This window comes from Varanus komodoensis, unplaced genomic scaffold (assembly GCF_004798865.1).
Source record: "Varanus komodoensis strain SLA01 unplaced genomic scaffold, ASM479886v1 scaffold16, whole genome shotgun sequence".
In the NCBI taxonomy this organism is placed as follows: Eukaryota; Metazoa; Chordata; class Lepidosauria; order Squamata; family Varanidae; genus Varanus; species Varanus komodoensis.
This window is the reverse complement of record NW_025335468.1, coordinates 17131462-17145357: the sequence shown is the minus strand read 5'-3', so window position 1 is coordinate 17145357 and position 13896 is coordinate 17131462. Positions and strand designations below refer to the sequence as shown.

The 13896-nt window shown below is 36.3% G+C and overlaps 1 protein-coding gene across 3 annotated transcripts in view; it reads right to left on the bottom strand.

Moving 5' to 3' along the window:
* The window catches only part of USP47 (ubiquitin specific peptidase 47), a 79386-nt gene that overhangs the window by 41306 nt on the left and 24184 nt on the right, over positions 1–13896 (bottom strand). For all 3 annotated transcript variants that reach the window (XM_044425724.1, XM_044425723.1, XM_044425725.1), the window contains 6 exons: positions 12892–13005; positions 11445–11583; positions 9670–9766; positions 7447–7592; positions 4438–4517; positions 3362–3511 (listed from right to left, as the gene is read on the bottom strand). In XM_044425724.1, the coding sequence (XP_044281659.1) occupies positions 3362–3511; positions 4438–4517; positions 7447–7592; positions 9670–9766; positions 11445–11583; positions 12892–13005 (726 nt within the window). The remainder of the gene's footprint in view (positions 1–3361; positions 3512–4437; positions 4518–7446; positions 7593–9669; positions 9767–11444; positions 11584–12891; positions 13006–13896) is intronic.

Genomic DNA, 13896 nt, shown 5'->3' with positions numbered 1-13896 from the left:
CACTATGTTGTGAAACAAAAATTATTAAAAAGAACTTCAGAATAGCTGATTTTTTCTTCAAGTTACAAACAGACATGGCAATATAAAGTTGAAGTACTAACACATGCAACTAAAGTAACTGAAGCTGTATTGTTATTCAAAGAATCAGTTAGCAACTTGACATTTCTTAAACTTATACATTCTTTAAAAATTCCAATTTGTAAATGCATTATTAGAATTGATGAATGTAAACATCTTATGCAGATTTGCAAACAGTGGCAAAATTAGCTTCTTTTCTTCCTTTTTTGGCAAGTTAGTATTTTATTGCTTACATCTACTTTCTGTCATTTTGAAAAGAAACAGGAACTCACTTACCTCTAACTAGAGTTCTTTGAAGGTAGTATCCTCCTTAGATTCCCTATTTTGGGTAGTGCCGCCTGTGGAAAATCCCCTTGGGAACTGACCAGCAAGATCGAAAGAATTTTACATTCCCTTCCACAAGCCCTAATAGCGCATGTGTTGATCCAATTATATGATTGTTACAACCTCTGAGCAAAACTTTACTTATTTTTTCAATGAAGGATCAATGGAGGATACTACCTTCAGAAAATTCCATTTAGAAACAGGCGATTTCTCCCCTTCTCCAAAAGCAAGTATCCTCCATAGTTCCCGTTGAAGATTAAACAGTAAAAATATTTTCTATCAGAAAATCAATACAATGCAGGAAATAGTATAAGATAGCTCAAATAAATGGAGCATCAACCGTTTCCAACATAATATATTTAGATGTAACTTAATACATGAAAAACTTAATTCTCATGTACAAATATTCATAACAGAAACAAGTGTCTGAGCTAGACACAATAGAAAAGGATAGGTTTCCAGGAGCTAAAAGATATGTCAAATAATGTCTTGTGATACCTATTATCTGTCTCTTCTTTCTCATCTCAGAGAAATGTTTTCAAGGTAATAGATATTAACATCTCACCATTTAAATAAGGCAGTGGAGGCCAGGAAATTCATTCGGTTACTGACCTGGTTCGCACAATTAAACATCCATGGTTAACAAACCATAAACCCTTTGTGAGAATGGGGGAGCAGACAGCTGGCTGGCTGCTGAACATGCAACTTCTTTGCTAATGAACCCAGATGTTTGTTGTGATATACAAACCTCAAACTCTGGGTGGCTGAGGGAGAAACAGAATTTTGACCTAGGATTCTGTAAAAACTCTGTACTGTTTCTCTCTCATCACAGTGAACAAACCAGAACCTCCAACAAATAATTGTCCAAACTGGGTCATTCTGTCAAATTGTCCTAGAGGCTCCTTCATTAAAAAATACGCTTGTTCGCAACTGCTCGGAGAGCTTTCACTATGGGTTGATAAAGAAATGAAATTTAAAAGTGCGGTGAACTTTGATCAAAATATGGAGGCATTCAAAGTAGTTCTATTTACTTGATAATGTTACCTTTATATGCCTACAAGTTATACACTATATTACAATAGAAGCTATTGGGTTAATAATATTTATGTAACAGGTTAATTTAACTATATATGAAAATAGGAGTGAGCAGATAGAACATGGTCTACTAGGTTATCACTAGGTGAACTCTTAATGTCTTGCTTGTCACTGGGAGTTAATTATTTCTAGCAAAACCCATACTCTGGTAAATCCTCCCATAAGCAGTTCAGCAGGCAGAAGAAGTGGAATTTCTCACTGTATTTATCCAGGTTTTCTCAGGCTTATCATTAATCATGCTGCTCAATCTTACTGCTCCTCTGTGCTATTATTATAATAGAATTGATTTTAATAATGTATTTTAAATGTGATTTAAATATTTATATGCAAACCACCTGGAAAACGATCCTATGGTCTCCACACATTGCCTGGGGAACCATAAGATATTCTGGATTCCCAGATCTGAGGCTTGAAACACAACTCTGACATCAGAGCCGAGAATCCACATTCGGCTCTCTTCTTTCTCACCTTGCACAAAGCCATTACAGCTGCCTTTCCAAAGTAAGGAACTTTACCTTGGAGAGGGATTAAGGGAGAATAAGGAAGGCAGGAGACAGCATTGTACATTGCACCAGGGTACAATGTATCCTGTGTCCTCTGCAGCCTACTTCTCTACCTGTCTGGAGTGCCCCATCTAGTTGGCTGAAAATGACTCACTGACAAAAATGCAAGGAAGAGAGAGGAGCAGAGAAGCAAAGATCACCTTCACTTCTCCCCCTATTCTTTGGATAGTCATCAGTATTGGAGTAACTAATGAATAAATATAATGTTTATACTGTATTTTTATGCCCAGCACCCATATATGTGGTGCTAATACTAATAATAGCAATATCATCAAATAAACATGCAGAGCTGACAATGTGACCTTAACAATCTTTGCCTCCACACTTCTGGTTTCAGAGGCTCGCAGCATCAACTGTCCTTGCTGGGTAAATCTCCTACTGCACTATGTGGAAAAATAATGTAGAATAACTATCTCAAAAAAACCTTATTTGCTTTGTTTTCTTATTTCAGTATTGATGAGCCATGCTTTAGTTTTTTCCACCCAGTCCAAAAAAATCACATCTGGCATACCAATTTAAAATTCTGTATTTGTTTGGGTGGTTCTACAGTATTATTATTAGGCAAATTAGAAATGAAGTAAACAACAAAAATTTAAAAAATACCGTAGCTACTACTAAGAAAGCCAGCATGATCTAGTGGTTAGTGGGCTGGACTGGGACTTGGGAGATCTGGTCCTTCTTTGGCCACAAATCTCACTAATTAATTTTGAGTGAGTCAAAATTAGCTGAACCTACTTTCATGCTTGTTGTGACGACAAAATTGAGAGGAGGAGGAGGAGGATTAACATAAGATGCCTTGGGTTCCTTGCAGGAAAAAGCAGAATATAAATATAATAAATAAATAGTTTCAAGGTAACTATTCCTAAGGAAGACCCACCTCTTCTTTTATACCTCATTAACCCTCCCCCGCCCCAGTCTTGCTTTCCTTAAGAGTGTGAGAAGGCACAAGACATTGCTCTGTTTACATTATATCAATTCTACAATTTTCATAAAACACCCATCAGCATGCCAATAAAAAAGTAACACTAAATCTGGAAGTGTTCTCAGAAAGAACATACTGGTATATTTTATCTATTAAATTATTCAGTTGAACTTCCTTTCCTCTTAAAACATGCACCAGTAGGACTTATTGAAGGGTCAAAAACCTTCTAGAACTTGCTAGCTGTTTTACTGAAGAAAGACGGACAACCCAAGATGGAGTATCTAGGATGATAGTTACCTTTCAAGAAAGGGATACCACTGTTGCATTATATATGTAATGTGCATATAGATGCAGTAGCTGTCAGCTTAATAGTACACACCACGCTAGCAAAAGCCTGGTTGGAACCGTAAGGCCGAATGACCAATGGAATATCCAGGTATGTATCAATTCTCCAACTCTCATAGCCACATTCCAGACATCTTACATAGTCCTTTAGCTTGCCTTGATAGAGCTGGTTTATGAGATCAGCCTGTAATTGAAGAATTTTAGTATTTTTAGCATAGTCCCAAAGGATACAAACAAGACATTGCATGTGACTTTCTATAATATGCTTTCCTGTAGAATACAAATATAGCTAAATTATTTATTTTGTATTGTGTCAGCCTACATTTACAGACATAGGAAAGTCATTTAGGATATATGTATCTGTATGTGCGTGGACACGAAGAAGAGAAATATCTCAACTCTTTTCCTTCAGCTCATTAACTATCTTATTTTATTCATTATTTATGATTTCCCTCCCATGTAACACAACTTCTGCTGCAATACAGTGGTTATCCACTACTGCAGCCTACTAACTATAAACCCCAGGGCAGGTAATATGATTCTTTACTGAATTCACCTTAACCATATATCTAACATAAATCATTAGTTCTGTTTCAGCTAGGGGCAGATCAGTCTATTCTTCATTTGTATTAATTTGCTGTGCTCATTTTTAAGTTTCTTCCATTTCTGTGCAAATTTTTAAAAAGCCATGCAAACATTTATATACAACTGCTGAAAGAGTATTTTGAATATATTTTCCCTCCAAATACAAAATTTATGAATATATTTTATCTATATGTATGCATATAGAAATGTATCTTGATATGTTTTTGAACCCAAACCTCATTGCAAAATATGTGATTACATTCTCATTATGCATTACTCCAGGAGGTAAAGAACAGGTCTGTTTGCAATGATCAAAATTGTGAAGATAAAATTCCTGAGACATGCCTAATACACTAAGTAATGTGTTAGTTTCTCCATTCTACCTTGGTGTCTTGAATTGGCATTTGAACCTAGGTCTAACACAACATTACCTATTGAGTTATACTATTGTTATTTCTTGTTCAAGCAGTTAACTGCCATTCCTCTTTGTCCCATTATCACTAGAACAAACCTAAAGTATTATACCTGTTCCGTTTGTTTCCATTTTTGTTCCAAAGCATCAAACATGACTCTACAGAGTTCCTGCACATCATGCTGCTGCCACGCTGTTGTAACATAAAAGTGACTTCATTTAGTCAACTAAGAAAGACATCACTATAGCATTTTGTTAACCTGTTACAAAAGCAACATAATAAATATGTATTTCACTAAACTTATTCTATTTAGGAATTGGCCAGTTCTGAAGTAGACTTTTCCATGTGTCATGCATTACTACAATCTTACTGGTTTTTTCTAAACAGGTTAACACTTTTTAAAAGAACTGAACACTTGCAACTGTTGTTCAATACCTCAGAAACTATGATTTGGACTTTAAGCAATTTGAAAAGGAATATAGCATGCAATCTCTTTCTACTATATCTTAGCCTCAAACTTTTAGTTTCTCCTTCAAAAAGAAAATGTTTTTAAAGAATCACAGAAAGCAGTAACTGTACTGAGCAGATAACAAATTTGCATTTTAAATTAACAGTTAACAGTTAACACTTGAAGACTGTGCACTGGAAAAATTTACTGCTATGGAATGAATAATGAAGACAACTCCAACTTACACATGGAATTCATATGCAATAACCCCAAGTCCTTATCGCTGAGCTCCTTGAATGAATACATATGTAGCCAAAGTAAAATAAATACTGATCTCTGCTGCCTAATGAATGCGGCACATATAAAAAACTAAGATTAAAGTTAGCAATCAACAATCAGACTTAATGATCTAGAATTTCTTCTACACATTCTTGGTAACATCTGTGGTCAGCAAAATACTGAGATAATCCAGCCAGGTTTTTACTTCATTAAAAAAAGTGTTAAAGTACCACAAAATACTGAACTGTATGCACTTTTTCAGCCTCCTGAGAAATTTGAACTGCTTTTTAATAAAAATAAAGCCTTAGGATGCAATCCTATCAATTGCCCTCTTGCCACTTGGAAACCTGCAAGATCAAAGGCTGAAGTCAGCAGGCCGGAAGGAGCATCAGAGGTGATCTTCACCTCATCTTCCATTTTGGCTGACTTTTGCTGGACCAGTTTTTAAGAAGCAGAGTCCCTATCATCTTCAGAGGAGGAGGAAAGGATCCTGAAGTAGGTGCAGAACAGCTTGTATCCTCCCCTGCCCACCTGAGCTCCCCCTTTTCCTGTTCCTCCAAGGCTGTTTTTCTAACTGTGAAGAGGCAGCCAGCACAGTTCTCTCCATGCTAACTGTGAGAGTCAGATTTCCAACTCTTTCTGAGGTCTGAAGGGTTTTCTGAGGTGTCCTGTTTCCTGAGATGCATAGCTAGGGACTATAGAATCATTCTCTTATAAAATTAATAAGCTGCTTGGGATTTGATATATAAAAGATGTCCATATTCAACATAAATTGGCCATAACAGATAATCCTACCCTGTTTCAATAAATCAGAGTACATATGAGTTTTGCACAACACTTACAACATATGTGCCACTTCTTTGTTTCTCCCTTTACATAGACAATTGAAGAAGCCAACAATGTGCAATTAGCTGTAACTTCCACTTACGTGCAAAGTGGAAAATGTGGTTAATGCCTTTCAAACAAGCCAGGATTTAGATGCCAGCTTTAAATAATTGCTTTATACCTGGAGGTCATTAAGCAGATTCACATCAACCTCTCTTTGTTGTATAGCTTCCACTTTTCATCTAAGCAATTGTTTCACTCACTCCTTGCCAAGTTATAGATTTGACATATATATTAACTTTATCCCCCTCTGTACCAAAAATGGTACTCAACAGCTTCTTTCTTATCCAGTTCTTCCTTACCCCTCACTCTCAGGAATGGAGCCCCATCCCCACAATAAATGGTGCCAGGTCTCCTTTAAAAAAAAAAGCACACTGGGGCAATTATTACTGTTGTAGCTCTACCTAATGCTATTTTTATAGCTCCTTGCTCTAGAATTGCCAGTGCCACCATTCTTGACTGGTTGGACTGGGGCCTCAGCTCTCCCCATGATGGATTTCGTTCCCCAGTTTAAACAGCTTCATCATGACAGAGTATGGGGATACGGTGGAGGGAATCACTAAGAAGGGCAGCAGCTTCTTTCCCCTGGTTATATCTGAATGATAGAAGAGGAGGCTATGACATTTCTTCACTCTTGCTGCTTATTATTTCCCTCCTTCCTACCCATCTCTTCCTTCCCTTTTATCTTTATCATTTCTATTGGCTAGCTGCACCTCTCCTTCCCTGCCCACCCCAAGCAACAACTCTATCGGGCAGTTGGAATGTCCCACAACAAACAATGACTGTCCATTCCATTAGACTGGTTCCTGACCCCTGCAGTTACCCTGACACAATTGTTTCAAGCAAAATGGAGATTCAGCAGAGTGCAACAAGTCCCAGAGTTCTGCACACCTGGATTTTGAGTCACTGACCATAATTTTCCAGTTCAAGCATAACAAGAAGCTAAAATGTGGCTTCATGGTTAGTTATAGTTTAACAGAACTATATGGCAAGCTTTGAAAGAAAAACACCCACCAGATATTGCTCAATGGCCCAAAGATCTTCCTGCTCTTGCTATGTTTGAACATATTTCTTACAATATTTGAAACTGTATAGATGGTTATTTAGATATATGGATGACTTGTTAACATACTTATTTGAACTGGAAATGTTAATTCTTTGCCCCTTCCTTGTGTTTTCTTTTTCTTATAGGTGATAATTATTATATCTTGATATGATCCATGATATGAATTTCCCCCTTTCCATTGCTTTCTGGGGCTCACTTGCTGTTACTGTGTTGCAAATAAAAATACTGTAAAGGCAAACATAATGAACCCATGGTTTCATAGTTTCTTTTTCCATATATACAAAAAGAAGCAAAACTGGAAGCCAAGGGCCTATGTAAAGGTTCATGGAACTCATGCACATCCTGGCTTGTTAAGCAAAGATTTCATCATCCAAGTAGAGTTGCTGTGAGTTATCATCTGCCTAACATAATTGCAGTTTAACCAAACATTTTGTTATAATTACCCTCACTGCTATCCCATCCAAAGCTTCGTGTAACATCTGTTGTTTCAATTGCTCTTTTTTTGCTTGTCTGTAATAAAACAAACAGCCTTTGAAGCTGATAAGGGATGCTTGTCACTGGATCCTCTTCAGATTCTTCAAATTCCCATCTATTAACAAAATGAGGCAACTTAGTACCATCATTTATACCAAACAATTAGATTACAACATATGTATAACAGAGAGTGCTCTCTGAGCACATTTCTTTAAAGAGGGCTTCCTTAGAAGACCAGCTGTGGAAATATTTGTTCAAGGGACAAATCTGGGAAGCCAATGTTTGTCATAGTCTAATACTAATATAACTTCTAAGAAAACATATGCAAGCACATTTAAAAATGTAATTATATCATTGGGACTGCTTTTAGAAAAAAACTTTGTAATATTGTTTGTATTATTGTTTTTCAAGGACCAATAATTGAAAGCAGACATTTGTAAATTCTAAATTGGCCAGCTTTGTTGAATTCCCCCATATATTTATCTAATTTATTTATTGTAATTCAAATTATTGCATAGCTGCCTTACAAAGAGGGTAAAATTGTGCAGGAAAGACAAAGTGTAAAGAGGAAGGCTGTGATAACAGAATTGAACACTGGCTAGAACTTATACAAAGAACCATATAGTAGATAAAAGCTTTAATTACATTTTTCTATCTACACTTTTTAACAGAGATCAGCATTTCTGGTTAGAAAACTAATAGAAGTTGTAGCTTTTGAAAAATCCTCTTTGCCTTTTTATTGCAAGTAGTAGCATTACATTCTTTATTAATATTAGCCACAAACCATTTCTACTAGTTTCTAAGATTTTCTGCAGACCATTACTTAAGCAGATGCTAGACTTAAGCATTGGAAGTCCTCTTAATATACACTGCATTCACCCAGCATGAGACAATCCAGTAACAGATCTAGTAAAAGAGTCTACAAACTATGTCCCAGTGAACCTCTGCCTAGGAAGGTCAGATAGTGGAAAGATTGCCGCAAAGATGGACCAAATTTTATTTTCACCAAGCTGCTTTCAGGTAAACTGGCAAGTATTATTTGTAAACCTCTGCTCAAAGAGGGAATAAGTAACAAGGAGTCAATTTATCCTGGACCTTATTTCCCAACTGTTACCTAACTTGCCTGATAATTTGCAGGAGGAAGAGACTCCAGCCTATATGGAAGGGCATTTTCTTAAATTAAGCAAGGCAACAGGCAGGCCTAATACATCTAGCTCTTGCTCAGTCAACCAAGTGCATAACATACTGTATATCCTGGAATATTCTGCAACACATACTGTTTTCTCATTAAAAAAATAAAATATACAAAGCTTCCTTTGCACTTAAGTTTGAAAAATGTTTTACTTCACTGATTAATTGCATACCAAATTTAATTTAGTAAGTATCTGGCAATGCAAAGCCACTGTAGAAGGTGAAACCGTTTTAGAAGAAAAAACATATTCATTAGATCTCTCACAGTGCATGACACTTGAGATATATAATGTACAAATGATCTATATTATGTTGCTTTTCATTTACTGGCTATGCAAGAAATCAGCACGGCTTGATATTTTACTTGGAAATGAAAAAGGCTTGTGACAATGTATATGCCTATTTTAGGAGGTAACCCTTCTGTGATTTTGATTGTCCTAGTTTTCCCACCTCCTCCTATTTTATATTAATCTCATGAATTATCTTTGGGATATTGAATTTGGTTTTATGCTAGGAGAACTACTGCAGAATTATCCTTCCAAGATGTTACCATTATTTCTAAGGATTCCAATGTTTAATCAGTTCTGATGTAGTCTAAATATATACTTCAGTGCTGACAGCCAATTGCCTAAAAAAATTATTGCATTGTGTTGCATAGGGAGCAGATCACACTACTTCAAATGCAGTGTGTGCTACTGTAGCATGAATCTACTTTAACCCAGTTGTATTGACTAGGTGCCCACAGAAAAATCAGCAAGAACGAAATAGTGTTTTACCTAGTAGAATATTTTCAAGTTGTCAAAATAAACCTCAAGGATTTCTTTGTATCATTTGCAAAGAGCATATGCACTTCAGAATAAAATACACAATAATTTCAGTTCAATAATGGTGACACTGTTTTCATGAACTTTCAAATTTAAAAAAGGTCTCTCAGAAAATTACAGTGTAAGAACTTTCAGAGTCCAAAAATACTTTCAAGTTTTTAACTTATAAATACTTACTTATATAATGCATTCCTAAATTCTGGAGTCATGAAAAGTGTTTGTAGAAGGCTATTCAAATAGCAGGTCATTGCTTGATTTACTAGACCCACATATCCTAAAAAGAGGGGAAAAAAGTTTGTAGCAGGATTAACAATCATGCTAGCTGCATAAACAAAGTCACTTTTTCAGGCTCAGTGAAAATTAAAAGCAATTCTTAAAGTAACTTCTGTTTGAAAAAATGCTTGGTAAGTAAAGATAATTTTATTATTTGGACACCATTTACAGAATGTGTTCTAATAAATGGAAAGGGGTTAGTTCTGGAAGGGGAGTGGGAGTGAAGCAACGTGAATGACTAAATGATTTTTAAGTAACATGTATCTGTTTGTCCTGGTGGAAGGTAGCACTATTATTATTGTATTGTTTATAGTTATGATAATCATTATGAATTTTATTACTTTCATTGTTTTATATATGTGCAGACTACAAGTTTTGTTTTTAAAAAAATAAATACATTTTTAAGTAACTTCTGTAAAGACTGTAATACTTGTTGTTGGCTCTATTCCAAGTATTAAGTGTCGAATGCTTATGAACAATGCAATTCTTGTCAATAATTTCAACCAAGGACAACTCCAAAGATATACTAGACAAAGAATATTTCCATTGAGTTTTCTGAAATGGGAAAATAGGAGCTAATAGGAATTTGTACTAAGTTAGCAACTCAGTACAAATACATTTGGATTTAGTACCATACTTTTGGATTCCCGAACAAAACAGTTTGCTAATACGTAAAACAATGAGGTATTTACAAGAATGCCCAGGTACCAGAAAACTGTATCATGGAACCCAATCCTATACAGAACTAGACATGTTTAAGCCAACTGATTTCAGTGGGTGGATGTGAATATAATTATTTGCACATGCAATAGTGGTGGGTAGAATTGGAGGTAAGAGAAAGATTGCGCTACAGCAGCTGAAATTGGCTGGATTTCTGTATAGGGAAAGACTCCCAACTTATCTGCTCAATGATGAAAAAAATTCTGCTAGATTGTTTCCTAGAACAAATGTAGCTGTGTGCTACACAGAATGAAGAGCCTGCCCATGACAAGAAAGTAAGGTAAAGAAGTATTTTAATTGTGAAAGCTGCTGGAGAGGAGTTGGCAAAAAGAGAACTGAAGTTTTGGGAGAGAAAACTTATCTAAAGCATTAATGGCAGTTTACAACAATCCATTAAAACACAGTCAAAAATGTACCACCATCGTTTTACTCTAGTTCTTTATCGAATACTTACTATGATGTGTTTAGTTCCTAAAAAGAGAGACATATAGGAGAGCAAAAACATCAAGTCTAAAGAGCCTACGTTTAAATTCTGTGTGGAAAGGGAAGGTCAAGTTGCTTTTGCTTAGCAGAAATGGAAAGATACTCTGCATTTGTTCAGGGTACCTTTACTATATTCCTGTTGACTAGGCGAAATCATTACTGGTTCCCAAGACTGAACATCAAGTATCAATCCCTGACCAGCAGTATACTGCAGGTGAAAATGGCACACATATGACTCAGGAAACATACTCATACAGCCTAGATCATGAAGCAGTACCAGAAAAAGCTAAAAATGAAGCTAATACTTATTCTGTCACCACACCCTAACTCAACCACACCATTCTTAGCAACAGTGGTAGCATTGTCATTTCTGACAGAAAGTGAGATACTATAGTTGCATTCTATCTTGTCAGTACCCAGTTAAAAATGCTGCTAGAACATTACATAGTGGGAAGAGATAAAACAGACCACCATACCCGTTTCTGATTTACTCAGAATCGATGAATAAGAATAGTTCTGACTGACATAATCATTGGAACAACCTGCTGAACCTTCTCGTGGAAGAGGACCTATAAATCGATCTGGATTACGCTCATCTGTTCCACTGGTCTCCTCCTATACAATTAGACACAGTGTGTTAATAAGTACATTTTTAAAGCACACAGCTCTTACAAACTTAGCAATACAAAATGCAAATTCTCAGGCTGCACTCACACAGGACAATGGCCCTATCCACAGGACAGCTTCACACAAAGCCCTCCATGTAAAGGTGAGCTAGTGGTGAAGGTGTGCCTAGACTGGATTGGCTACCCTGTTTTTACCTGATAAATATATGCAATCCAAAATGGAAGGCTAAAATCTCTAGCTAAATAATCATGCATATGATCGTAACTTCCCAAATGATGAATGGAGATATTCATTCTATGTGCCTCAAGCAATTGCATTTGATGTTCTATCAGTATGGAAAACCACTTTCTGTATTCAAACTGGAGTACCTGGTTCAGAAGGGGTCTTCTTCTACAAGGAATTGAGGTTTAATGCTGAGAAAAATTACTGCATTATGTTTAAAATCCTACCATGTATTTTCTCTTGAATGCATGTTTGAAAGCTAGAGTGGTTTTATTTTTAAGGGAATTTACTGAAGTTGGGGAAGAGGGGACTAGAACTGATTTGCTTATGTTAGCAAAAGCAGAGTCAAAGATTTACAATACGTTTTCTCAAAGTGTAGAAAAACTGATTTAATTTGCAATCCTATTCTTAATTAGAAAAAATAAGTCCTACAATGCCAACATACCCTAGCTAGCACTGCAGGCTGAGGCATTCAAGGAGTTGTAGGGCTTTTTCTTCTAAACATGCTTCATACTGCACCTTTAAGGTGTTTCTAGCTTCTAGCACTACCACCAAAAATACCATGCATTGGTAAGAAAGAGAAAACAAAAGCATAAGTGGCAAAATATAGGAATGTTACAAATAAATGGTAACAATGTCTGGACCTCTGTAACATCTGAAAAAGAGACAGGGCAACTGCACAATAAAAGCATCAGTTGAAAACATCTTTAGTTTCTATTTAACACTATATAAAGAAATTTAACCTGTATAAAGCTCATTAGCCTTTTGTGACATACAGCAATTGATTTATACATTGGGGACCATTAGGTTGAGCACTGTCAAATAGGTATATGCCCGTGTGGAAATGAGTGTACTTCTCACACCATTTTCCAATAACTCACTTCTACTTAGGGCTTAGTTGTAAGTGGAGAAAAAGGAAGAAGTTTATTACCTCAGATAGCTACAACTCTATTTCAACAACTAGCCCTTGGTTTTCTCTCTGATGTGAAAAGGTCAAGGCAAGGAGTTTCCTGACAATTGTTTCACACATAAGATGCAAATTCAAAATATTTAATTAATTTTAAATTCTCTTACCAATGCTATTTGAGGTTGTTCTCCATCTTTGTCTGTGAGATGCAGAAAATTCTTTTTCCCAGGTTCAAAACCAACATCAACAATAGATTTATCACTAGACTGATCCAATGGTGTCTGTACCAAAACAGAACAAGATGAACACTTTTCTTTTTAGTACTTCAGATCTCATGTGAAATCTATTCATGAGATGGAATATTATTGCTAATCAGTATGTTCTGGCTGCCTCTGGCACTAATTTGGGGAAGGTAGGGAGAGACAAAACATGCTTTTCTTTAATAGGACATCCAGAGTTTCACATTTCTATCAAAAGGCCATGGACCACACAAGTGCTTCACATTATAATGTACCTGGCTCCTACTTCTACCAATAGCCGTTTAGTGTATAATGTACCTGGCTCCTACACAATGTAAAGGTCTGTGTAACAGCACTTGAATCTAAAAATAAAAGAATCTAATGACAGTAAAAGCACAGTTAGGAAGCTGACAGGGTGCCCATACTATCAGCTTCCTAACTTTGGTGCTTTATTTTTAGTTTCCTTGGTATGTAAGCTGCTTTGAGTTTAGTTAAAGCAGCATATAAATATCTTAAATAGCAAGTCTACACACAATTCTATCAGTTGATCTAAAAACGTGCAATAGGCTTTCAACCTTAGGTACAGTAGACTCTCAGTTAACCAGCACTCATAGGGATTGGTAGATGCTGGATAAATGTAGTTTACTTAAGGCCGAAGGGAATCATTGGGCTGCTTCAGCTGATACAGCAGCTCACTGTTTAAGCAATGCATGGCCTGTCATAAATGGGTAGGAGAGGCTGGGCCCACTGCATCCCCCACCACTTGCAACAACCTAGAAGCAGCTCCTTTCATAGGCTGCTAAGTGTGTTGTCTGAATCCAGACTGCTGGGTTGTTCAGGGGCTAAATAACACCATGGTTTGTGGAACAACAACACTTGTTACTGAGTTGTTTTGGCCCTAACAAACCAACAGTTCTGGTCCCTGGATGCTGC